Consider the following 26,401-nt stretch of genomic DNA (forward strand, 5'->3'; position numbering starts at 1 on the left):
TTGCGGGGGCGGAAGGGGGTGTGGCGAAATTTTGAAACAAACTCGTCTCGGTCCGATATACTAGGAGTGTGGATACCAAATTTGGTTGCTCTAGCTTTTATAGTCTCTGAGATCCAGGCGCTAATGTTTTACTCTAAGCAAAGCCGCCTATGCTACGTGTGTGTTAGAGAGAGACAGGGCGAGAAAAAATTAAATTGTTTTCGTGATGCTGGCTATAATAATAATACGATCCAATTCAGATTCTGCAATCTAAAAGATATAGTCATCTTCTACGATTCTGCGTTTTTTGTTTTCTCGTATCGTCGAAATTGTGGATGCCACAGATCTTCGCAGGGGCGGGGGGCGGAAGTGGGCGGGGCAAAGTTTTGAAATATTTTTGTAGCAGTGACATATCACAGAAGTCTGGATCCAAAACATCGTTGCTCTAGCTCTTATAGTCTTTGAGCACTATGCGCTGAAGGGGACGGACAGACGGACAGACGGACGGACGGACGGACGGACAGACGGACAGACGGACGGACGGACAGACGGACAGACAGACATGGCTCAATCGACTCGGCTATTGATGCTGATCAAGAATATATATACTTTATGGGGTCGGAAACGATTCCTTCTGGACGTTACACACATCCACTTTTACCACAAATCTAATATACCCCAATACTCATTTTGAGTATCGGGTATAAAAAACAGCCTTTTGTAGTTGTCACTGCTGAAGTAGCTGCTGGTTTGGCTTATACTCCACTTGGCTTTTTTCCCCTTTTTGCGGCGCTCGGATCCGGCACGGCACGGCACTAACACAGCAGCCGACAAGCCACCGAAATGTAAATTTGGGCAAAACGCATGCCGAGCAAACTTTGTGGCCCTGGCCGACAACTGAGCACCAACAAAAAAGAAAGAGTCAAAAGAATATTGTTTAACTCAATTTCGCACGCGAAACTGAACTCAACTCGATTTTTTTTTTATGGAAAAGTTGAAAAAAGCAAATCAAGAACACCCCAAAACGGGAGGAAAAACACACGAACGTCAGAGAAATCTCCAACCATTCGCAATCAAATTGAAAAATTCTTCATTGTGCAAATATTGATTTTGTTCGCTGCATAAAGTTTTATGTGGCGAAAAAACAAGAGCCAGTGGCAGTGGCAGTGGCAGTAGCAGTGCCAGTGCCTTGGAAAGAGAAATTCGCTTTTCTAATTTCCACTGCGATAAGCTAAGCGGAAAAGGCGAGAAAGATTTCATCTTCATCCAGCACTGAACTTGGGGACTCTGCCACAAGTGTCTGGGGCAAGGTCGACTCTCGGGCTGTGTCTGTGCCGGTGTCTCGGCTGGCTAATTCAACGCCTTCTGTCTGTCGAGTCATGTGTTCCGAGTTTTTATCTCTTCCCCAACATATTATTTATGGTAATCGACATCAAATGCTGCCATTAAGCTTATTGCCATGGCAAGCGGGCAGCAACAGAACAACATTTCAAAACGCCCCTCGCTCTGGAGATGTTTCTGTTGCTGTTGCCTACAAATGGAGGCCGAGTCGAACGCTAAAAATATTCTCCATTTGCCAAAGGAGAATCAAAAAAGGTGGAGAGTCCAGTCGAAGCTGGAAACACTCTGTTCCACGCTCCCACAGATTCTATGGTACTTTGAGATGTATCTATTTATTTATTTACAATATATCCCATTTATCATATATGTATACATATATCACATTGCATTTGTTATATTTTATGTTATTATATATTTTTGAAAAATATATTTATTTGTATTGTGTCCTTAAAAGTTATTTCTGAAAATAAATATTTGAGACTAATAATTCTTCTTTAGGAACACATATATGTACATACATATATCATACTGAATCAAATGATGATTTTTACTTTAGACAATGTTCTGAAGAAAAGGAACTTTGTGTGAATCAATAGTTTATTCTATTTTTCCCATACCAAGTATACCTTTAGTAAGAGTGTGCATATATCCGCAAAAATTATCCAGTGTAGGTGATGTCTCATATATGGCTCGTTTGGATTTTTTTTGGGTGAACGACTATATGACAAGCACGTCGTACCATCTACCATCCCCCATCCTCTATCTCTAGCCCCTGCTTCTTTACTTTCCCCGTAATTTGTTTGCATTTGGGTTTGATTTTGTGTGTAAATGTGAGTGTGTATCTCTGTGTGCGCTGTTCTTTATCACATTATAAGCAGAAATATTTGCATAATTTGAGAATTTTGATGGAATTTCACGAATGCTTCCCACGAACTCCCTATTCAAGTGTATCTAATGAAGCAAATATACATAGATATTCCTTCATGCACCATTGGGGCATGATAGATGAGTAGGACTCAACTGTAGGTATGATAATTAAATTATCATTTCATTATCAAAGGGAAAACTCAATTTTCCAACTCAAGTGGAGCTTATACACGTTTTTATGGTACATTTACCATTTTGAACTTATTTAATTACAAACTTTTTCATGCTCATGTAAATTGCAGAAATGGTCTCAACTTTTTTTGTCAGCTGGAAAAACTTTCAAAATGCCAGAAAGAAGAGTGGGCGGGGGGACTCGCCCCAGAATGGCAGTGAATGGAAATGGATGCCGCAATCTCGTAAATAAATGAGATACACCTTTATGCTCATAGTGTGTGCATATCTGTTTATAGAGCCATCCTCCCACGCACACTCTACAGCTGTTAAAAATTATCAAAAGCGCCTTGATCTCTGGAGAAGGTGTTCGTTCCTCTGTTTCCCGTGCTGCCTGTGTGGCACGCACGCCGCCGAACTTATTGATCCATAAAAAGTATAAAAACATGAGCGTTATTAGCAATTGATGTGTGCCCCAGACGTGAGAGGGAGATTGTGCACAGTTGTGTGAGTGTTGGGTGTGTTCCGTGCAGTCGAAGACTCTCTTTTGACCTTTGTCAAGGTTGTGGCACCTAACCCTATTCCCAGCGCAGACTGCAGCATGCCTCGAGGGCCTGTGGAGAGCCAATGAGATTACTTCAAAGATTCCTTCTGGTTTGGAGTAATCAACCAACTCCAAAAGATACATTTGTGTTTGATTGTTGTGGGCAAATCTCTTCATCAGGGTCAGTATCAATATTTCATCTGCATTTGTTATAATGATGCCCCTGCTCTTCTGGTCTTCTGGTCTTCTGCTCTTTGGGTATTCATTTATGCACTTTATTGGCTCTTGGCTAACCTGTAGAGCACCCTCAATCATCAATCATCTCTCGCTGGCAATTCAGTTCGCATCCACTCTGCCTTTTATTTTGTGGTTATATTTGTATTTATTTATTTTGGATCCAATCGATTGATTTGATGGCTCCATGGCTGTCGAAAGTGGTCCATCTGCTGTCTGCTGTCTGGTCCTGTTCAGCCGTTTGCAAATGTTTTAATCAATTATGCAAATCGTTTCCACTCAGCCATTATATTATTATTTAAGCGATTTACCAAAGATTTCAAATGTATGCATATTGATGATGCGAGAAATGAGGCGTGATGGACTGGACTGGGTCTGGGGCAATAATCAGCTGGAATGCACATTAATCATCTAACCGGAAGTATCTGCCCACTCACACAACTGGAAATATGTACCAGTACCGGTACCCGTTCTGAGGTTCTGATTCGGATTCGGATACGCGATCGCCGTATGGCATTAACGCAGTTGTATCTCAGTTGTCAGCCGCATTCGGAAACAGATAAGAAGCCACACCGCAGATAAGAACCTAGAGCACTATATCTGCGTATGCGTATGGCAAAGCCAAATACTAACCAGAAATGTGTGTATCCGCACTTCCTTTCGGGTATCTCTGGTCGCACGATTTTAATGAATGGAATCACCTTTTGAATTACATCCATTGTTGGCATTACTCGTTTTATTCCTTTCCCCACAGCCTGTTTGGTTTGAACGCCTGGCAGCTGTTGAATGGAATTTCTTTCGGCTGCTTTTGTTTTGTTTTGTTTTGTTTCGCTCTGAAGGTAATCAATTTTTAACACAATTGCATTGCATAAACAATTGCAAAACTTGCACTCGGAACAGGCCGTTTTTCGCGCGCTAGCTGTTTACACTTTATTTTTGTATAGATATAGCCATTCCGTTCCATATAGCCATTCCGTTTATGGCCAGATACCCGTAATTTAACTGGTTTATTTTGATCTTCGGCGAACGCCCGCGCGCGTATCTTTTGGCGCTGCCCACGCAGCCATTTTCATTTGCTTTGCAAAAGGTAAACTCACAGAGACAGATTCAGATACAATATCGGTATCGGTTTAATCGCGGAACCGTACCGTACCCAACCGACGCAATGCGAACCTCTGGCAGTTGGAGCAACGATCGCGCTGGCGCTGTGTGCCGCTGAAGTGTTCAGCACGTATTAATTTCTGTGTATCCGAAAGATACTTTCCGTTTTGGTCGCGCACAAGCGCATATGTGGGCAACTTCGCTGCCAGCGTCGCTGCCCAGATTAGCAGCGGCCCAACTTGTTTGACAGAAAAACAAACAGAAACGAGAGCAGGGAGAGCAGAGCCCGGGGCTTCCCCTGCTTTTCCCCTTCTTGTTTCGGTTTAAATTTACATTTCTGTGAACCTGAGGAGGATGATGCTGATGATGATGATCGTTATGGGTCAACGTCATAGCGGGAGACGCATAGAAAGAGAGATGGAGACGGAGAGAACCAAATGAAAAGCGACAAATTGTTGTCAGCGCTGTCTCAAGTAGCGGCAGGCAGGTCTCGACTTGGCATCGTCGCTGCACTGGGCTGCTTCCCTCCCATCTGACGGCTCATTTCATCCGACTGACTTGGCTTTCCTGCAGATTTATTTGCCACATTAAATGCCAGTTGCCGGTGTGAATGTGTTTAATTGCCGCAATGATTAGATTTAACTTAGAGCAGAGGAAATGGCCAGACGACGTAGCTGTAAACGTTGTTTTGGCCAAGTTTCTCGACTGATTCCATCATATGCAAATCATGCTCATCAAAACTGGTCGCAAAATTGCCTCCAAGTCTCGAAGACTCAAATCTGTTCTCTGGCAGCTAATTAAACGTTTTGTTTTGTGAACTGGGCCACAAGATTCTCTCGCATCTGTGGCATCTCGAATGAGGTCAGAGCACAATATGTATCTTTGATTTGTGTTCGGTGATTATGGCAGGCGGCTCTTGACCAAAACTCGTATGCTTCCGGCTTCCAACTGCCTTGCCGGAAATTGCTCTTGCAAATCAAATGGATTCGGCTTGCGGCTTTGTGGCGGCCTCTGCACTCCACTCCCATATCTGTAAGCGATGTCTGTTCTATATAGCCCCCGACAAATGTCTCTCAATTCGAACAATGGGAGCGACTTGGTTGAGGCTTTCTCCAAGCTGTGGAGCAAGAAATATTGGACTTCCAACACCTACGATTTTCCTTGAACTTCAAATGCTCGTCCCATTCGGGGCGCCCTGGGTGGCCGGCCCCGAAACTTGTGCGGAGGAAGCCGCTGCTCGCCTGCACCTGCACCTGCCCCTAATGATGGCTAATTATATGTGGGTTAAGTTTCAGTTTTCAAAGCATTTTCATTAGTTTGATGGCCAGTCCAGTCGGTGTCAGTGAAGGGGTGGGGCGGCGCTGGGCATTCCGGCCATAATTATATAATCATTTTAATTGGATCCGGCCATGTTTGTGGCTGCGGCACAACAAAGATTAATTATGTAGTGGAAGTCGGCTAGAGCCAGACCAAAAACGCTGTAATTCTACGACGTACACACACGTATCTTGTAGATACGACCAAGATGAGCGGCTTGAGCACAGGGTCAAATGCAGTTTCCTTTGCAGAATCTTATTCAATTATGACGGCCATGTGGCACAGGTTGAAAGCTGCAAGTGCCACGCCCACGCTCGGTCTGCCTTTGACTTGGTCGTGGTCTTGGTCTTCGTCTTGAGCAGCTCTCGAGCTCAAAGTCTCCTCAGACATTTATAAATTGGTTGCAATTTGTAACTGCTGGTGATGCCGGTGCCGGTGCTCGTGCCGTTGCTTGTGCTGCTGCTTCTGCTGCTTCCACTGCCACTCAAGTAAGGCCTGCCCCTGCTCTTGTTTCATTAGATCGAAATTAGCCCCATCACGTGATCAGGGGAACCGAGACGGATCCCAGGCCAAAGGGGAAAATCCAAACAACTCAAAACTCAAAACGGAACTCGCACCAAATGGTGCTGCCTCTCGGTGTCGGTGTCGTTGTCGGGGTCTCACATAAATTTTGAAACGCTCCTATGTGTCTGCCCATCTGTATCTGTATCTGTACTTGTATATATCTGTATCTCTGTTCTACTCATACGATATTTTCTGATGAACACACTCTCGTCGCATCACTTTAAATTAATTGTGTGGCTATTGATAGGCTGCTTCTTTGTTTTTGAGGGATTGGGAGCCGCGCACTGGGACTGTGATTTTCCCTTCTGCATTTATATTTAGCCAGATCTGGAAAGTGGGCTTTGCGTGTCGCACGCCAACCTCCAACACGAAAAAAATTCATTAAACTCGTCTTCGCGGCGCAAAGTGTCAAAAACAACAGCAATCCTAAAAACAGTTCCATAGATCTCGGTCTTCTACATTGCGGCTGTGTTCGAATAATTGATTTATTATGCTATAATTGCCAGAGGCTTTGGCTACCCGCTGGAAATCCACATCTTGTTTTCCCCAAAAGCAAATCAGATGGACAAATTATGTAGAAACCAGATTTGTGGTTGAATATTAAACGAAATGAGAGGGAAATCGGGCTTTCCAAGTGGGCAGAGCAACAGGAAGCCATCGTGTTGGGGCAAGTGGGAAAGGGAAAAGAAAGCTAAGAATGTTCTTTTCTTGGGAATAAGAATATATGCTTAGCCAATTCCATTCCAACTCAATTTAAGGATACCTTTATGGGCCATCCCTCGAATAAATTTCGTTGCATTTCCCCATTTCCCATTTCCATGGCCACAGACGGCCAGCACAGGCTAGCATGTTAGTAAGTTGAGGTCATTTTGCAGGCCATTCATGCCCCACTTAACCATAAATACTCGAATTTCCATTGCAGCCACTCGGCCAGAGCCTCAGACCCAATTCGAACCGTTTCAATTAGCAGACACCTCTCGGAACGAATCCGGGCAACGAGCACACAAGGAGTGAGCTGAAAAAAAAACTGCTGGCCAATATCCTGGCGGAAATTAATGCTGCTGTGGCAAGCACAATGGCCAGAAAGAAGGGAAGGGGGGAAAACCGAAGCGGAAAAAATTGAATGCCACAAACCAATACGATACGGGGCTGTGGGTCCGGAGGAGTGGCTGCAGATGGATGTCGGACTATTCGCCGTTGTCAGCAGTTTCCTCTTTACCGACTGTTCGCTTCGACGGATAAAGGACCCACAGCCAAAGCAGGCTTAGACCGTACTCGTACAAACCCCCGTACGACAGCCAGTCGACTCCAGCCATATTGAACATGCATACCACTACATCGGATATGCAACGTGTGCGGGGGAAGGGGAGGCCCTATAATCGCTATCAATTATATTGTTCGAGCTGTACATATTGTTTCCCACACAGCCCAGGCATTGCACGAATCGGATAGTAACGGAAAGGAACGGAACTTACCTTGCCATCGGCATCGGCGTGTGCATGGTATCGAACTTCCAGTGAGCCGCCCAGGACCGCATACCAGAAGCGTCCCTGTTCGCCCGCGCGAAAAACTGAAAGGAAGATGGAGGAGATGGAGAAATGGTGGGAATTCATAAGCCTGCATATTTAATCACAGCTGCCACTACTCGTACTGCCACTTACGTGTGACGCCCTTCTCCAGGTCCTCGTAGAACCCGCACATGGCCAACTGCTGGAGAGCCGAGCCGGGCAGGCGACACAGCGGTTCCACGCGACGCAGGCGGCACGAGATTAGCTCCACATCACGCAAGTTGCGATCGCAAGGACTGCAGAAATATTTCAAGTAAAAGTTAAGCAAGTTGAAGGTTAATATTTCTGTAAAATTACAAATAAACGAAAGCCCAAGAGACAGAGCCAAGTTGTTAAACACTTTCCAAGCTCTGCCTCAGCTCGCCCAAACAATGGACCCTAATCGACCAAAGGGAAACTCAAAGTAAAATCTAGTTGAGTATTTTCCATTTATAATTCCCTGGCTCTACGCGAAGTCCATCATAAAGAATATACACAAAAAGCCAGAGCAGTGGGGGGTAGGGACAGGGCAAGGGCCAAGGGAAGGGGCAGTTGTCCAACAATAAACTGAAATTAAAAATTCCAACGTCATTTGTGTATGGTTTGTGCTCGAATTAAATATGCAAATGCCACAGCTTCTCTTCCCCTCTTCCCTCTTCCCCTCTCCTTCTCTCTCTGCGTCTCTGTGTTTCTGTCAATTGAAAAATGCATAAATAAATATAAGAGTGTCCGTGTCCGAAGAAGAGGCTAGCCGGAAATGGAAGCCGGTCAAGGCACGCAAAAAATATAGAGAAAACAAGGGAAAGAGAAAAAGGGAAAAGAAAAGACCCAGCAGCGCCAAAATCTAATTGCCGGAGCGAGAACTTTTAGACAAGTTTCTTTTCAGGATACCCTAAGTGAAGGCAAACTAGAAATAATTATGGCAGATACATTCCAGATTTGGCAGTCAAGTGTTTATCTTACTCTAGAGGAAAAGAATCAATCGTAGATCTCTACTTCAGTCGATACAAGCTGTTTCAAAGCATTTTCATGGACGACTATCCAAAGATAATTGGATGACTTCTGAAAGGGTATTTCAATCTCCGGTTAACCTAAAATTTACGTTACTTCCTGTTTATTTTTACTAGTGGCTGTGCCTTCTTGCTCCATTCCTCCTTCCCTCCCGTGTACCTCTCGTTTCGTGGCCTTTGTGTTTGCTGTGGAGACTCTTCGGTTATATGAAAAACCATTAGCCCTAAACTCTTCCTGCAATATCGAACTAAGATGGAGGACACTCAACAATGGAGGACTACACAAAAGCACCAAGGATTGCCCGGGTCCCTGCTGTCTTTCTGCTCAGCTGCAGTCTAATTAAAAATTCCATAAAACTGTGAGAGACGGGTGCTTCTCCTGCAAATCAAAAATAAAACATAAGTCGGCATTCGCTAGGGCATCATCTGCATTGAGGGGGCGGCTTCCATTTGGCCTGGGCTGCCTTTAGAGCAACTTTTCGCTGCCTGCAGCCTGCTGACTGGCTGTGGAAGGTAACCGAGCGCCTGTCTTCCCGGGGCTCATACATAATTCATTCGCCAGTAGAATTAGAAGCGGCAATTCGGGCAGGGAAAGCCATGGGCAGGACAAGGACAAGGCGCCACGAGTGCCCCGTTCCTGGGGTTTGTCGTTAAGCAAACAGTCCCCGTCATGGCCTAAGTGCCCCAGGAAAACAGGAGGAGGAGGAGGAGGAGGAACCAGAACAGCAGAACCAGAACAAGAACCGTTTGCCGGAAGCGCGTTGGGGCGCAACATAGTCTGGCAGTCAGCCGCCGAGGACGCCCCGGTTGTTTATTATAATGGTCTTTGCGGTTTTTAGGCACACGCCCTAAAAGTTTAGTTTTTGGAAATTTGTAATTGCCGCAGCAGCAGCAGACACACTCAAAGAGAGATTTATCAGCCTTAAAGCCATCTACATATATACAAGCTCCGAGTCCTATTCATGTACTCCTATCAGTCGTGCCTGGCGGCGGCCACACGTTGCGTATGATAAATGTGGGGGCTGTGGGTTCGACTTGTGAGTAAGACGACTTCTCGCCGGCATCCCCCATCAATATCAATTGCCGTCTGGCAGTGCCACTTAACTCTGCCTCTGGCTTGGAATTCTCTGTGAGCTAGGGGCTGCGTCCGTCTCCGCCTCTGTCTCTGTCTCTGTCTCTGTCTCTGTCCTTGTACCTGTCGCCGTCCTGCAGGTGTGCTTAAGCCCAGATCGCTCTTGATAATACGAATTACCAGCCAAAAGAAATAAAGATTCTCGCTGCGTGACTTTCCCTTCTTTGCAGTTTCTGTGGCACCCATTAATTTTATCTAAATTAAATCATTTATTACTCGCGTGTTAAGGCACGTCCTTAAAGTGTGAAAGCAATCCGAGTTAGTAGCCTGATTATAAATTCAGGTTCCAATGCAGTCTGCAATCCCTGTTTGGGCGGGACAAACAGGAGGGAGGGGAGTGAACTGCAAATATTTGCCCCAGGCACAGGGTAAACAATCCGCTCAAAGCCTTTGCCACTTGACCTTCTCCCCTTTTTCCTTTTTCATATGAGTGGATACCGATCCCCGGACGACACCGAACGTGGGCGAAACGTTTAGGCGTTGACAGAGCATGAAATTCATAGAGATTGCCCCTTTGCCGTGATTGATGGTGTGGGCGGCCGGGGACACGCCCCGCTTGGACATGAGCAATGTAATATAATGCTCGACCAGGGGACGAGCAGTCGGTGGCAGGAGGCTAACAATGACACTCGACCAAGTGATTCTCGAATTGAAACTCGAATTGAAAATTGCATCATCAAGTGGAGGACCTTTAATTGAGGACCATTTACATTTACGCTTGAAAAAATACCCATATACTCGTCCCATACGATGGACGGTTCCTGCTTAGCTTCAATTCGATTGCTATTTGGGCACAAAATTAATTGATGATAATTGCATTGGATGTGACATCTCAACGACTCGAAAGGGAATTGGAATGGTGATTTAATAAAGCGAATAATTCATGGCACGCTGTGTCCAGCATTTGATAGTTGGAAGGGGGCGGTGGGGGATTGCCGTTTGTCAGGCTGCCTCAATGGGGCAGCTGCTGCCTCTTGACAAATGAATGTCGGGAGCATGACGTGAGCATTTAAAAATGTTTCATTTTGGATTTCCTCCCATTTCGTTTTCTTCCTGTTTTCCCTCTGTTTGTATTTCTTGTCGAGCTTTTCATTGCACGTAGTAAACGTACATGTATCCCTCCGTATTTGTGTGTCCTTCTTGAGCAAACAAGGAGCGAGCGCCAGAAACCAGAAGCCAGAGGGAAAACTCGTGCACTCGAGCGGAAAATCTGTTGGAAAATTTAAGAAATTGTGCATTTTGAAGGCATCTCCAATTGGACTGAGAGAAAGTTTCTGTTTAAGTTTGAAAATTTGTAATTTCCATTAAACAAAAGTTTATAATTGCAATGGGAGTTTTTCCAACTGGATGTTTTAATTATGCCACGGGGGATTAGAGCAGAGTATTCCGCAAAAATAAACAGAGAAAAAATAATCCACTAATGTGTCGGCGGAAAGGCATTTCAAAGGTAGATAAAGTTCTCGGATTAGTTTATTATACCGTTTCCAAATTATTTTGAAATCATCCTCATATATACAATATTCATGATTCAAAGCTGCTTTTCCACATTTTACTCACCGTTTGTCCATCGCAGTAATCCATTCCATTGCCATTTTGAATGACTTTAATTACGTTCCGGTCGCACTTTTAATTTAATTCGAAGCAAATTCCTCGTATTGAACTTTCGAGTGTTTTATTCGGGCATTCCATAAATGGCGAACCGAAATGTTTCCGCAGATGAACACAAATCGAAGGGGAAATTAACGCGAATCGAAATCAAAATACCGGAAAATGGTGGCGTGGCCGTGGCCCCCTCCTCCACGCAGTGGCTTCGGTTCGCGCTGCTGCCTTCAATTTGCGATTCCCTTTGAAAGCTGCATGCCACGGATCTTCTCAGACTATGAGAGTGCGGCTTCCAATCCGCAGCACAGACAGGACAGGATGAAGGAAAGCTCTAGCTTCGGTGTACACGAAGTTTTCAAATAGATTTTAGTTCTGCAAAAGTTAAATACGAGAAAATTTGAGTTATATTTCACTTAGTGTTAGCCCAAAAATTAGTCTAAATGGCTACTTTAAAGTCAGATATATGGTATGTGTATGTGTATAGCAAATGCCACAAACAGATGTAAAAGCTGGTTTTTGTTGGCACTAATGTCAGTTCTTATTGTTGCTTTTACATTTTCCAAAAAAAAAGGTTTTATCCCGTCGCTTCTCGGCTCTCGCCTTCGCTTTGCCCGTACTAATGTGTTGCCAACTGCTGACAGCTGGCCTCAAGGCCCTAATGCTTGCTTCTGTGTGTTTTTTTCTTAACAAAAGCAGGATCTGTAAAAAAAGCTTTGAAGCAATGAGAGCTAGGGACTGATGCAAGAGAGAGACAGAGTTGTTAAACTGTCGGGGGAACTAATACAACAATAGTTTTTTCTAGATAACAATAGATTACCCGTTCCTCCTCCTGCTCCCCCTGTTCCTCCTGTTCCTGCTGCTCTTCCTGCTCCACTAACAGAAACAAACAAATAAACACACACACACTGCGTATACTTAATGTGCTGTCAATAGGCAATCTGATTTCCCTTCTCAATCTGTTCTTATCTGAGCGACCATTGGACAAAAATACTGGATAATGTAAGCAGAAAATACGTGATTCCAGATCATACGGGCTGCCTGAGTCACCCTAATGCACAAGCCACTATCAAACGTTGTGTTTACCCATTCGATCCATTATCTGCGAGTATATCTATATGGCGGCCGTACTTTCTAGATGGCTCTGCGTCAATGGATAAAAAAACATTATTTATAAAGGCACGGGGAGCGGGGACGCGGCGACACACTTACTCATGGCAGGGGAAATGCAGTGAAAGGAAAAATGCAAATGCAGAAGGAATAATTACTGTCAGTCTCTGGTGAAGCGGCTCTTATGAATAATTAAGCTGGCCATCAAGTATACGTCACCGTGGGCGGCGGAAGGTGCCCCAGCTTATGCTACATTCTGTATCGTATCTCTTTATATCTGAAGAACACCCTGATAATTACGCCGTTGATGATGATGTCGCTCTTTTCCGTGGGCCCTAGCGATAAGTGCTCACTATAGCACACGTCCCAAAAAATGGTGGCTATTCTGGTCCTGTCAGCCGAGTGGCGGCGGGAAATTTGAATGCAATTAATGTCGGGAATTGCAAATCGGGAATCGGGCATCCGGATGCTGGCAGTTGGGAAACAGATGTTTCGATTAATTTCCACTTTAGGGTTTTCCAACTTAGTTTCTAATTAAACAAACGGCAGTAGGGAAAACTTTTGAGCTAACATAAATGTGTTTCAACTTTCGACTACTGCCGTTACAGCTGTCAAAATAAAAAGTTGGGCAATGAATCAGAACTTACGTTTCAACAGCGCGATCCTTCCGAGTGATCAACAAGGCGGAAAACTCAATAAAATTATCAGAAGAAGCGGAAACCGAAGACTAAAAGGACCCAAACGGCACTTCTCCGTACACCGCACTCCGTTCTCCTTTCAGTTTTCAGTTTTCAATTTTAATCTTTTCACTCCTCCGACACAACCGAGCGGAACTGAACCGAACTGAACGTTTTTCCAGGTCCAAACATTTAGCCCACACTCCGTGGCAGCCAAAAACCGACAACGCAAGGCGAAAACAGCGATGGGTAATTAATTTAAAAATTCTTTTGACACTGTATTTACAATAACTTTTGTTTTAATTTATGTTTGAAATTTCCCAGTTGTTTTTCAAAGAGTTGTGTTGTATATACAAATAGTTTTTGAGTTAACTTGGGGATTTTGAAACTTTTTGGGGAGCCGCTAGCACATCCGTTACATTTCGTAGTCGCGTCGCAACTGTTTCGCCGAGCATCGAGTGCCCGAGCAAGTGTTCTCTTCACCACACTGCTGTCCTGCGCCTAACAGGTGAGTTTTTCCTCCGCACTCTGTGGAGGTGGGTTGTGGCTGCGTCCCCGAAAATCGCTGGAAGTCTCCCACTGGCGCTGACTGCAGTGCTGGTGGCTGTGTGCGGAATTTGCGTCTCTCTTTGTTTTTACCTGTCCCTTTTCCTTCCGTCTCTTCTTTTTCGACACTTCAATTCGAACATTTTGGCGCGTTTTTCGTTTAGCAACAAGTTTTGAATAGCAGACACAGTTGGCAAAAACCTGCATTTCTTTTGTCAAAATGTCTCGAGTAGTACTCGATCACATAGTATATTACCCAGATTTGTATTGTACAAATTGATATAGGAATTATACAAAGAAAAAATGTTTTAATTTGTCTTTTTAAAATTAAGATTTAAAAAAAGGAGCTATTTCTGATTTCAATAACAAATATCTGAAATTAATTGTAATTTCATCATTTGTATTATAACCAATTCAGAAAGTGATTAATCGATTGTGCGGGTGGAATCTTTTCTCAATATTTCCACTTCATTTTAACATATTTTAAAAAGATGTCTATCGATTGTGATTTGTTGTTGTTTATTCGTTCATCGTTTCTTGACCAAATGCCGTTTTTTTTCCAAAAGAGCCTCAAAAGTAAAAAGTGAAAAAAGGAAAAAAATAATGAGACAAGCTCATTTTAACTGAATAAAAAAAATTAAAATTGTTCAACCATTGTGGCAAACAGAATACTGTTCAGCTCAAGTTTTGCACCGATAAGCATCCTTGAAGAAATCTATCGTAGACAAAGTTTCGGGTGTTGAGCGTTAGGTCTGACTAGGATATAAATTTGAGTCCTTACGATCCCCCTTGGAAATATTCATTTGTATTCATCTAAAAACCTTAGACTAATTGGGGCTATGTTGTCCTATATGTATATGTACACATACCTGCCAGATCGAATATAATTGATCTAGCGGTAATCTTGTAAGATGTATTTTATTTATTTTATAAATTTATCTGCAGAGTGTGTCAAGTTGTATCAGAGCTATCAGTTCTGTAATGTGTTTTTGCTAAACCCCCGTTAGAATTTCGAAGCCATCATTCATTCATTTCCTCCCAGCAACATGCTGCTGCCACATGTCTCCTCTCTTCGTTGCTACTTCTTGGCAACAAACTGTTGAGCGTTTATTTGGTGAGTCGTCGCATTCGAGCAGCTCTTCAACAGGCAAATTGTCTGGCCGACTGACTGACAACCATCCTCCGCTCGCGCTCCCGCTCCCGCTCCCAATCTGCCCCCTGCCCAGTGCTCCATCATACATACAGATGTGTGAGCGTGAGCACACTTGGCTGGAATTGCACATTAAATGGAATTGCAATACAAAACAATCAACGTGTCAATTAAATAATGCAGAACAGCGGCAGATAGCGGCCTGCCTGTCCAATGTGTCCTGGCGTGGATGTGTCACTGGCAGGCGGGGAAATCCTCTGATGCCCATTCAATCCCAGTCGGTCGACCGAGCCAATGCCCATGAAAAGGTGTGAAAATGCAAAGATTTTCTTTTGTTTTTGCTACCTTTTGGGGTATCTGCTTGATATTGTTGCTGTGGTCGCCAGTCGCAATATTTACGGCACTCTCGAGTGCCTTTATTTCCGCATGAATCATTCCCCCCGCCAGTTCTAGACCAGGCCCCACAGTACAGCCCCCTCAACGAGTATAAATTCTTTTCTCCTACTTCTTCTGGCTCTCTACGTCCACGTCCCACCGCTTTGGGTGTGTGGTGTGCCTGTCTGTAGCACTTTTTATGTGCTGCCCATCGTAGATATTTTTTCGGTTCGCTTCGGTTCTGCTCGGTCATTCTGCAAGGAAATTCCAGGAATTTTTACGGTCGCTTTGCCTGTTGAATTTGTCATCACATGCTGATGGGCTACGTTGCCTTCTCTGTCAAGCCGTAGACGAGTGCGAGTATGTATGTTCGCTGGGCAGGCGAGACAAGAGACGAGGGACGAGGGACGCGAGCCGCGGCACGACGACAGCCCTGTCGGTAATTATGATAAATGTGTTCTTAATAAACTCAGCTGGTACGAGTATCCTGTTGTCGCCTGGCCCGGCCTGGCTGTCATAAGAGAGGTTACAATGTCTGGTTTCTGCGGCAGCTTTAATGCATTTTTCTTTTTTTCTGCCCATTATCGGCGCTTCTTGCCACCTGTACTAATGGCATTTCCTGTCCCAGTCCACCGTGTGCTGGCCATTAGCAGGAAAATCCTGTTGCACATTGATCGACAACACAGTGTTGTCCTTGTCCTGGGCGTGGGCTTAACTTGCTCCACAGGACATGACAGGGAGTGAGTCAGTCTGTCCACCTGTCAGGGTGTGTGCGTGATAGCTGTTAGAATGTGTTTATGGCGCTGGATTGCACTGGTATTGGTAGAGTGTCTGTGTATGTGTCTGTGTTTGTTAGTCATTACACTTTACTCTTTAGTTGCATTAACGCTTATTCAATCAACGTTCAGCGTTCAAATTGCCTGTTAAGGTGGCCCACACCGTCATCCTGCCGCCTGTCCCTACCTGTTATCCCCATGCAAATTTGTATGTGAATTATGGCCGCGTAATTTGATTAGCCGATATATGAGGTCCCGCGCGGAAACACACAAGCTAAAATGTAAACTGAGTTTATGACTTGCTTGGAGCCTTCTCATGACAAGGTAATGAACACACACACACACATTCTACCTCCAGCCAGGCTTCATGATGCCTGAAAATAGTTCCACCAACTTAAACGGGCTGCCTGGACTTTATCCGATGTGCCATAAATATTTACAAGCAGCTGGACAAGCATTTAATTTAACTTTTCTTGAATGAATCCCATCTAACATGTGACACATTTTAAATGAGTGCTTAAACGCTTAATGGAATTGGAAATAGCCTGTTTATTTCTCATTTGTCTAGTCAGAAGCCATTCGCATTCGGCAACTGAGCCGTATTTGATGTAGTATGTACATTGTAAATTCCCACAATATTTAGATTGCACCCAATCGAATCTGTTCTAAATGCTGCCAAAATCCATTGAAAATCCTGGTAAATCAAAAGTTAATAAACGCAATGGACTCCCCCTTCATTTGCATTCAACCAAAAACTTGATTATTCACGCGATTTACCGAGAATAAGCATAGTAGAGCAGAGCAGAGCGGAGCAGAGGAAGAGCAAACTGTGTGCTTAATGAGCTCGGTGAAATGTGTGCTTAAAATTAACTTTTAGCTAGCAGCACAAACTGATGACAGAGACTGTGTTTGCTGCTGTCCCCTGGGTTGTCCTGGCTGTCCTCATTCTGCAGCTGTTGCTCCGCCAGACGGGACGCTCATAATTACGCATACAATTTGGAAGGCGGCTCCTTCAGCTCAGTTAAATGGCAGAAGGGTTTCTCCAGTGGCCCAGACTTGCTTTAATAATTAAGACTCGGCAAATCAAGACATCCTTGAAAGCAACAAAACTCCCAACATAAACACCCAGAGAAAGGTTGAAGGGACGGAGGACAGGCCATGAGATTTTGTGAGGACATCGCTGGGATGGTCGAGAATAAATGGCAAACGCTGTCATCTGCAAGCCAACTACCAGCAAGTGCAGCCAGAGTAGGGCATGTCATGGCTAGGAGGAAACAGAAACACCCCTACTAAAAAACTAATTTCTCGCTTTGTTGAGCATAATTTTATGCAATTGTTTTTAGATTTAATTATAGAGTGCGTGGTAGGGAAGCCCACCCGCACATTGGGCTGAGAGAACTCGTATATTCATTCTTTTTCTCTTTGAGTGTGCTCGCTGCATTGTTTTCCTCATTATTTGCAGTTCTCGGAATGCTCCTTCTGAGGGAATGAGCATATTGATGCAATTAAAATGCTGCTGACGGCACCACGTGGCGAATGGCGTAAGGTGCGATTCGGGCCTTAATCGCTCTATAATTGGATTAATTAATGGATGCCGGCGAGCCGATGCCGATGAATGAAAACTTTCCCCCGCCCAGAAACTGTTGGCACCTTGAGGAAAGTTCAATGGCGTTCAGCAGCTGCTCTAATGGGTTCTTTGACTAGGGTGCGAGCAGGGAACCGAACCCATTCATACTCGCGAGGGGTTTGGTATTGGGTGCTCAGAACGGCGGCACCACCTGTGCTTCATCGGCTAGAAAAACCGAGCAGCGATATCGCAAGCAATTTACATGTTGTTCTACCTTTCTTTTTGTCTATATCTCTATAGCCAGTCAGTGCTTTCGGCCACTCTATTCTGCCTTTGACTCGTTCGAAATTTATTGCTAAACTCCACAGAGCAGAGGCGGCAGGAGGGTTCCGGTTAGAGCTGGGTATAGGAAACACGGTTCAAACTTGGGGACTGGGTATAGCAAAAGCCTGCTCAAACTGAGTGTGTAAGTTTTAATTTTATTTTCTCACTTCATTTTGAGGGTTTACTCTCTCCGTGCTTGGCCGTGGCGCGTACAACACTTTACATACATTTGCATAAGCGGCCGAGCAGTTTAAGCAACCTGTCCGGGCAGGTTAATAAACGGGCTTCACGCTCCTTGCTTAGCACGGGCCGGGGCCATGGTCGGGGTCGGGGTCGGGGTCGGGGTCGGTGTCGGGGTAGCCGTTAAAGCCTTCTCGTAGCGACTTTTATGGCTCCTGAATCGCACTGCGGATTACAGATTGCGGAATGCGGATGGCTCATGGCGGATGGCCGATGGCGTATGGCGCTCAGGTGTGACGAGGATTCTTGTCTGGTTGCTGATTACTTGTGGCTTACTGCGTTAATGCGACGCTTATCGCATGGGAATCGCATTAACAGCGTTTAAAGACAGGCCCGAAACGACCTTGAAAGGACTCCCCACTCTTCACCCAGCAGACTGTTTGATTAGCCCAGACCCTTGCGCGGCGAGCAAATACTTATTGTACAAATATCGCATTTGGCTAGAGTCTTGTTGTGCAGTTTGTGTGTTATTGACTGTGTTTGCGTATTTAATGAAGGCAGCCCAGCGGCTATTAAATGTGCAAACATTAGCCAGAACTAGGAGCAGAGTCCGGGACCAGAATCAGGGACTCTGTTGTCCTTGCTTCTCCTAGTCAAATACTGTACTGTCTTTGAGGGATATGAGCACTTATCTGTGACCCACATGTAGCCTTACTTATTTATAAGTATTTCTTTGGTTGGAGTCATGCAAATTTGGGGGAATTAGTCATGATACACCAAGGACAAAAGCCATGATTAAGTAGTAATTCGCTGGAACCTATTAACCTTCAAGCTCTCTCCTCATATATTCTCACACATCTCTCGGCGTAGAAACTTTTCCTATAGATTGCTCTCCGTGTTTTGTATTCCAGTTTTGGCCCCCATTTGCTGTTGTGGACTGTCAACGTGGCAAACAACGCCCTCGCCTTCATTTATGCCGTACTCGTGCCCGGCCTGCGCTACCAGCAGCAACAACAATAGTAATAATAATGGGCCCTCTGCTACGTGCCACTATCCGAAGCAGCCATCGTTCCGTGCGTGCCTTAAGCGTCCATCCAGCATGAGGGCCAACAGCAGATCCAGCTCCAGCTCCAGCTCCAGTTACAGTGACGACAATGGGAGGGAAGGAGGGGACTCTCTCGAACTGTCGCGCTTGATGCGCTCTTGATAACTTGTTTGAGTTTTGTTTGAGCCTTCTGTCTCGGCCCGACATCTTTGTTGCCTGCTGCCTGCTGCCTGTTGGCTGTCGTCACTGTCAACAGGCAGGTCCCGCGTGACTTGGCGACCAGTTCGTTCGCTATCAGGTTGATAAATAGTTTTTTCTGCCCTTCTTGGATTACACCGCTCTACCGCCCTCTCGAGTTGGTTTAAATTAAAAAGCATCCAGCAAAACCATTTTCCCCAACTGCAAGGAAGAATACCTGGTATCGCTGAGGGCAACTTTGGCTCGTATTTTCCCCCTTTTTTTATTTTCCGCACAGGTGTTGTAGCTCCCAGTGCTCTCCCTCTCTTTATACATATATTTTTATTATTCGCTAAAGTCCTGTCTTTAACATTGCAGGGCCCTTGAACACAGGTAAAACGGAAGCATAAAAAATGTATTTAAAATAAAACAAGATTTTGCACTCAAAGCAAGCTGTCAGCGCATGCCGAGGCACAGTTTTTTTTAGAGATCTGGCAACTATTCTGGATAAATATATATACTTCTGAGACCCGACCCCTTGCTAAGTAAGCCAGATATTTGCGCCTATCCCTGGAATGCCGCCTCAATTTTTGGGCCAATTGTCGGCAATTGGTGTCAATTTACGAAGGGTTTTCTGCCATTTTAATGGCATAATGGCATATTGAATGTCCCACATATATAACAAGGGGCTATCGATGTTTGCGCCGACGATTTCTCCATAAATAATTCATTGGAACATGTAACAAAACTGCGTCAAGTGGTCGCACACACCGGCAGACTGAGGACCAAGGACTGTCGCATTACATTGGCGGGAGGCGTCTGCGTGGGTGTCTGTTTTTTATGGCTCCCCGGGGAAATGACGTACGACTACTGCCGAGTATGAATGCCAGTTTAATACACAAAACTTTGACAATATTGTCACACAGTTAACACGGATACACACTAGCACTCACCAACAGCAGGCCAACAGACGTGCAGCCAGACAAATGTGCGAATAAAATTGCTATTTTCGTGCAGCCTGCGTCTATTGTTAGCCCTATTGAAAAGGTATTCAAGCTGTCACCTAAACACACACAAACACAGACATTGGTGTATTTGTCGCCAGAAAGATAGATAACTGGTTGTTATAGCAGCAAATCAATCATTTTCCACAGTAGAGCCTTCTTTATGGGACTAAAATCTGCTGAAAGAATATCCATTTTAAGCACATAGACGATGGGAATTCAATTCATCATGTGGAATATGTATTGGCGCTTAATTATATGGGTCAATTCTAGCCAAAGCCGTCAAAGTGAGCCAGACAGCCTCCCATGATTTTAGACACAAAGCAAACCAGTCTTGAGGCTCCTCTCCAGTCCATGCTTGAGTAGTTAGTCGGCGCCCACCAGCGTTGACGTCATTTGCATGCATTGGCAGTACTCAAGATGAAATTAGAACAATTCGCAGCTGGGGAGATAAATCGAAAGGACTTTGTTTCGGCCTCCCTATCGCTCTCTCGTACTTGCCGAATGAATTCCGAGAACACAAATAAAATCTCTCGCTTGGCGTGCTCTTCAAACGTTTTGATTTAAGTTCTGGCCATTGTTTTTATTTGCCTTTAATGGGGGCTGAGCTACGGAAGCAGGTGGAGTCCGTCCATCCCTCGCTTCCCTGAGCTGTATCTTTAGTGTATCTCTGTTTGCTTTAACATCGAGAAAGTTTTGCTCTTCTTTTCAGTCGAGGCAGCGACTCATAAAGCAGGCTGAAGTCCCACTCCTGGTTGTTTTTCCCTGAACTTGAGGTTTTTTTTTCTTTCCTAGGTGCGAATTGGAAGGCAATGGGGCGGCAGGCCGCAAAACTTTTTCTCCGCTCTCCTTCTCTCCGGCAAGAAAAGGTCACTGAACAATTGACAAAGGGGCTTCTCCCGCTCTCCGTTTTCCTGGGGTTCAACAAACGCCATTTAAAAGTTTTACATAATAGTTGGTCCCGGCACTTGTCAAGTGCCCATTAAGCCAAAGACCTTGGCCAAGGAAAAACAATGACAGGCGCTGGCTGCCTGAGCAGCGGTTGATGCGGAAATTCAATCAAAGCCCGCTCAATTAAAAGTTGTCAATGGAACACTATTAGAACACTCATTGCGTTGAGTATAGTTCATAAGTTTGCTCATCCATGGGACACATCCACAAAAACACACACACCTCATCATTGGCCTTTGCAAAGATTCCAGTTACCTTAATTTGTCAATTTGGTTAATGGATTCTGTCGTTTCGAGATTTTGGATATCTGATTGAATTTGATGATCCATTTGCTGTTGCCGGACTAAGAAAAATCGTATATGCACAGAAAATGTGGTTCTTTTCTTTCGATGTAGTATCTCTTTTTCTTTTAGAAGGGTCTTTCTGAAAATGATTTGAATTTCGCGGGAACTTTTAGCCATTTTTCGAGCCAACAAGTAGGGCTGGAAAAGCGGGCGAAATATATTTACAGAGATCCCTCTATTGTATAAACAAGTTTTTGTTGTTGTCGTCGCCCGATATCACTATGCAAAAAAATGGAACCTTTTTTCCACTGTGAATCCAAAGGACTTTCTTATATAGATTTGGGTCTTGCAAATTATTTAATAATTGGTATTTTTATACCCGATACTCAAAATGAGTATTGGGGTATATTAGATTTGTGGTAAAAGTGGATGTGTGTAACGTCCAGAAGGAATCGTTTCCGACCCCATAAAGTATATATATTCTTGATCAGCATCAATAGCCGAGTCGATTGAGCCATGTCTGTCTGTCCGTCTGTCCGTCCGTCCGTCTGTCCGTCACCTTCAGCGCCTAGTGCTCAAAGACTTTAAGAGCTAGAGCAACGATGTTTTGGATCCAGACTTCTGTGATATGTGACTGCTACAAAAATATTTCAAAACTTTGCCCCGCCCACTTCCGCCCCCAACAAGGGCGAAAATCTGTGGCATCCACAATTTCGACGATACGAGAAAACTAAAAACGCAGAATCGTAGAAGATGACTAAATCTTATAGAGTGCAAAATCTGAGCCGGATCCTATAATTATTATAGCCAGAATCACGAAAACAATTTCACTCTTTCTCGCTCTGTCTCACTCTAACACACAGGTTTTCTGATCGGTTTTGCCAATTGAAAAAAAAGAGTTCAAGGATCTCAGAACCCATAAGAGCAAAAGCAACCAAATTTGGTATCCACACTCCTGTGATATCGGACCTTGACCGTTTTGTGTCAAAATTTCGCCGCACTCCCTTCCGCCCCCGCAAAGTACGAAAATCTGGGGCAACCACAAATCTCAGAGACTATTAAGGCTAGAGTAACCAAATTTGGTATCCGCACTTCTGTTAGATATCACTATAAAACGTATATCTCAGAATTTCGCCCCACCCCCTTCCGCCCCCACAAAGGACGAGAATCTGTTGCATCCACAATAATCATAGAGAATGACCATATCTATCCAGTTGCTGAATTTGGATCAGATCGGATAATTTTTATAGCCGAAAAGAAAAAAAAAACAATTTTCAGTGGCTACGCAGCGCCCGACGTCACGCTCAGACTGATTTTCTGTCTCTCTCGCACGCACTCTTTGTCGTGTCGTTTAATATTAGAGGCGTCTGCCGGAGGAGAGCCATACTGACTAAGTATCGGGTATAACTGTAGAGTTGCGGTGTCCGCAGCAACTCACAACGTTCCCCCTCGTTTTCTCTCCAGTTATGAGCTATGAGACAGACTCCTCTCCCCAACAATTTGTAAGGCTACAGCAGAAGCACCCTTTCCACCTACCACTGAAATATGAAATATGCATGTGCATAATAATATGGAGATTTTCTTCGAAAAGCATGGTCTTTTCTTCCTTAAAGCTATTCTGGATTAAAATTAAACAATAAAATTGTGGATGTCTTGTGTGCTTGTGTAGTGTAAGCTCTGGGCGTGTCCCTCTTGGCCATTTGTGTAAAAATATCGGTGACTTCAGTACAAAACAAATTTGGAACGAGGAACATTAACAAAGAAACTAGGTAACGAACTAAATAAGATTACTTTCTGTCTGGGCAAGCAATCTGAAAAAGGAACTGAACGATGGTGCGTGTGGGTCGGCCAGTCATGCAGTCTTTCAGCAGATACGGCAGCGGGTTGTAGCGCGTCAGCATGCCCACATTGCGAATGTCCAGGTGGGCCCAATCGAGGCAAGGGACCAGCTCGTGCAGAACGGCGGCAGCGATGCAGCTGGAGGCGGGGCCACGCCCGCGGTTGCTGATGTCAAAGGTCTCGTTCGGCATGATCAGCTCCTTGAAGTAGCGCCACAGGGGAAGCCGCCAAATGCGATCCCCCGTAAGGGCACCGGCCTTCTCGAACTGCTTGTATAGAAAATTGGAGTTACTAAAAAACCCCGCGGCTGATCCTCCCAGCGCTGGGCAGACGGCATAGCCAACTGTAGCAACGTCCACGACCATGCACGGCTTGTATGCAGCCTGAGCGTAGAGCAAGGGATCGGCCATTGCCACCACACCAGCCTTGCTGACGTCCACGAAGCCGAGCGACTTGCCATTGAGAAGGGTCACTACGTCGCCAGGCTTGGCCGCCATTCCAGAGGACATGTTCTCGCACAATGGCAGCAGTGCCGTAATATTTATGGGCAGCGACAGGGCGGCGGCGGCACGGATGACGCCGACGCAGGCTGCTGCACCGGCCATGCAGCCGCGGTACATGGACAAACAGTCCTTTGGACGGAGGCAGAGACCCCCGCTGTTGAACGTCAAACCCTTGCCCAGCAGGAGGATTGGCTTGTCCTTGGGTGCGGTGCCGCAGTAGGCGATTTCTAAGATGATCGGCGGCTCGCAGCTGCCCTTGGCCACCATCAAGAAGCTGTTCAAGCTCTTGGACTCAATCCAGTCCATGCCACGTACCTCCACGGATACCCCGCAGGGACACAGGGCATCCACCGCTGACTGGGCAAAGATTGAGGGCGTCATCTGATTGGCAGGCGTATCGGACAGGCGACGTGCCAGGTTCTGCGATTCGGCCTTAAACAAGCCACGCAGCCAGGCATCCGAGTCGGGAGAGTCGTACAACTCCAATTTGGGAATGTGTATGCGGGTCGGTAGGCGCCTGTTAGTATGATAGCGCCAGACGGCCAAAGAGCTCCCCTCGGCCGCCTGCTCCGGATACTCCATCGAGTCAACGAAGACATCTGTGCAGCCCTGCAGTTGAAGGGCACGAGCACCCACGCCGGCAGCGACGCGAACGTTTTCCATTCCCTCGTCGATCATCTCCAGGTCGTTGAAGCCAGCACCCTCCTGTCCCACGCCGACCACGGCCACCGCACGGAACTCCGCATCCACGTTCATGAAGACTCGGCCTTTTCCCAGCTGGCCCTTTATTCCAGTCTCGCGTATGAGATCCGAGATCTTGCCCTGCACGCGATCGTCAAACTTCTCGCCGGATGATGTCATCTTGGGCTGCCGGTCGCCCTCCTTGGCGTACACGCCCACCACAACGCCCTTAATAACCGAGTCGCATTTCTCGGCGTACTGCCGTCGCTGTACCACACCTCTACATTTGGCCTGGGATGCGCACTGGATACGCCTGTACATCAAGCGTACAGAGTTCATCGCCTAATGATGAGTTACAAGACTTCACTTATTTTACAGACTTCCGAACTAAATTTTGTTTTTTCCCAATAACAAATTTAGAAAAGAATTGTGCCAGCAGCTTAGACAAGGGTCAAAATCTGGAACGAAACATTATTCCAAACTCCTCCTGAGATTCGATGTATTATTGATTCTTAAAACAAAGTTTTTTCCTCTTTGAATTCCTCTCAAATCGAGGGAAGCAATCATTCAATCCATTTCACACAATCGACATAAGTTTTTTTCGCTTAATTAATAGAAAAAAAGGACTATTCCTCATCGGAATCGGATTGATTTGTCGGCTGAAGTTCGGATCGCCGCTTTTCAAACCCTCGTCGTCGGTGTTTGTTGGGGCCTCCTCATTACTGAAATCGAGTGGGCTGCTTCTGCAGCCCCCTCCTCATTATCGTCATTGTCATCGACCTCATCTTCGCTTTCGCCAATAACAATATCATCCAGATTGAGCAATGTGTTATCCCTTTATTTGGTTCGCCCTGGTTCTAGCCGCGCAGAAATATGATATGATCATGAAAACACTATAGTCGATGGGTCCGCTCGAACGTGAATACGTATTATTTACCGAACATAACTTTTAAATGACGGAAAAATTGTATCATTAACAATAGTTGAGATTTTTATTTTGAAATAAATGGCCGATAAGTTCAGTTAATCGCACAAAAATATAGATATTTTCCCTGTACATGAAACAGAGCCAAAAGTATTTGGTTCATTTGATTTGAATTCAGAAAACTAGCGACCATATTAATATTTCCGCCAGTCCAACCAAAATATCACTTACAAATATATTATGAGCCAAAAATTTGTCGTATTTTTTGAGTCGGTAATGGCCCGAATCCGAAATCCGAACTTGAATCGGGTAAGGACCTCTTTTACCCGATTGACAACAATGAGTCTCATTCCATGCACACATACCCTGAGGGAAATGAATGTTATAGAATTGTGAATACGTTTGTCTTCCAAGGTTTAGTAGGTATCAGGATCGACATAAATATATACAAGATACTAAAAAGGTACTTGAATATGTCTAAAGAATATCAATTTGAGAAATGGTCTTAATAAATTACGTTTGATCTTCATATAAAATTAGCCAACTAGGGTGTACAAAGGGCTATACACGCATCACGTCTTCAAATACCAGCAACATTGCGACTCTTTTTTTTGTTGAACTATTTGGTTTATGCCTTGTTTTTGCCAAAATACAATAAAAGCAAATGTTTTAAATAGGCCAGTCAAGTAGAAAATTGATTCATTAATCGTACATAATTGAGTGGGCATGGCTAAATGTTCTATATAGCTAGTAATATTCGACGGAAGATCAAAATCGAGGAATATGTAAAATATAACTTGAATTCGTCAGTATATTTACGGTATATTTTGAAAATGAGGCGGTACATTTTGGTATATTTCTGAGGGTAGGACGGTATATTT

At 44.8% G+C, this 26,401-nt stretch overlaps 1 protein-coding gene and 1 pseudogene across 1 annotated transcript in view; both read right to left on the reverse strand.

Moving 5' to 3' along the window:
- The window catches only part of LOC6590280 (rap guanine nucleotide exchange factor 4), a 36,259-nt gene extending 22,659 nt beyond the window's left edge, over positions 1-13,600 (reverse strand). The window contains exons 1-4 of the mRNA XM_026986923.1: positions 13,164-13,600; positions 11,365-11,781; positions 7,780-7,922; positions 7,594-7,688 (exon numbers count right to left, since the gene is read on the reverse strand). Coding sequence (XP_026842724.1) covers positions 7,594-7,688; positions 7,780-7,922; positions 11,365-11,399 — 273 coding nt within the window. The 5' untranslated portion in view covers positions 11,400-11,781; positions 13,164-13,600. The remainder of the gene's footprint in view (positions 1-7,593; positions 7,689-7,779; positions 7,923-11,364; positions 11,782-13,163) is intronic.
- Positions 13,601-23,195: 9,595 nt separating this feature from the next.
- Positions 23,196-24,938, reverse strand: LOC6590051 (annotated as a pseudogene).
- Positions 24,939-26,401: the final 1,463 nt, after the last annotated feature.

The sequence above is a fragment of the Drosophila persimilis genome, unplaced genomic scaffold, assembly GCF_003286085.1.
Source record: "Drosophila persimilis strain 14011-0111.01,24,50 unplaced genomic scaffold, DperRS2 tig00000002-arrow-pilon, whole genome shotgun sequence".
Taxonomy (NCBI): Eukaryota; Metazoa; Arthropoda; class Insecta; order Diptera; family Drosophilidae; genus Drosophila; species Drosophila persimilis.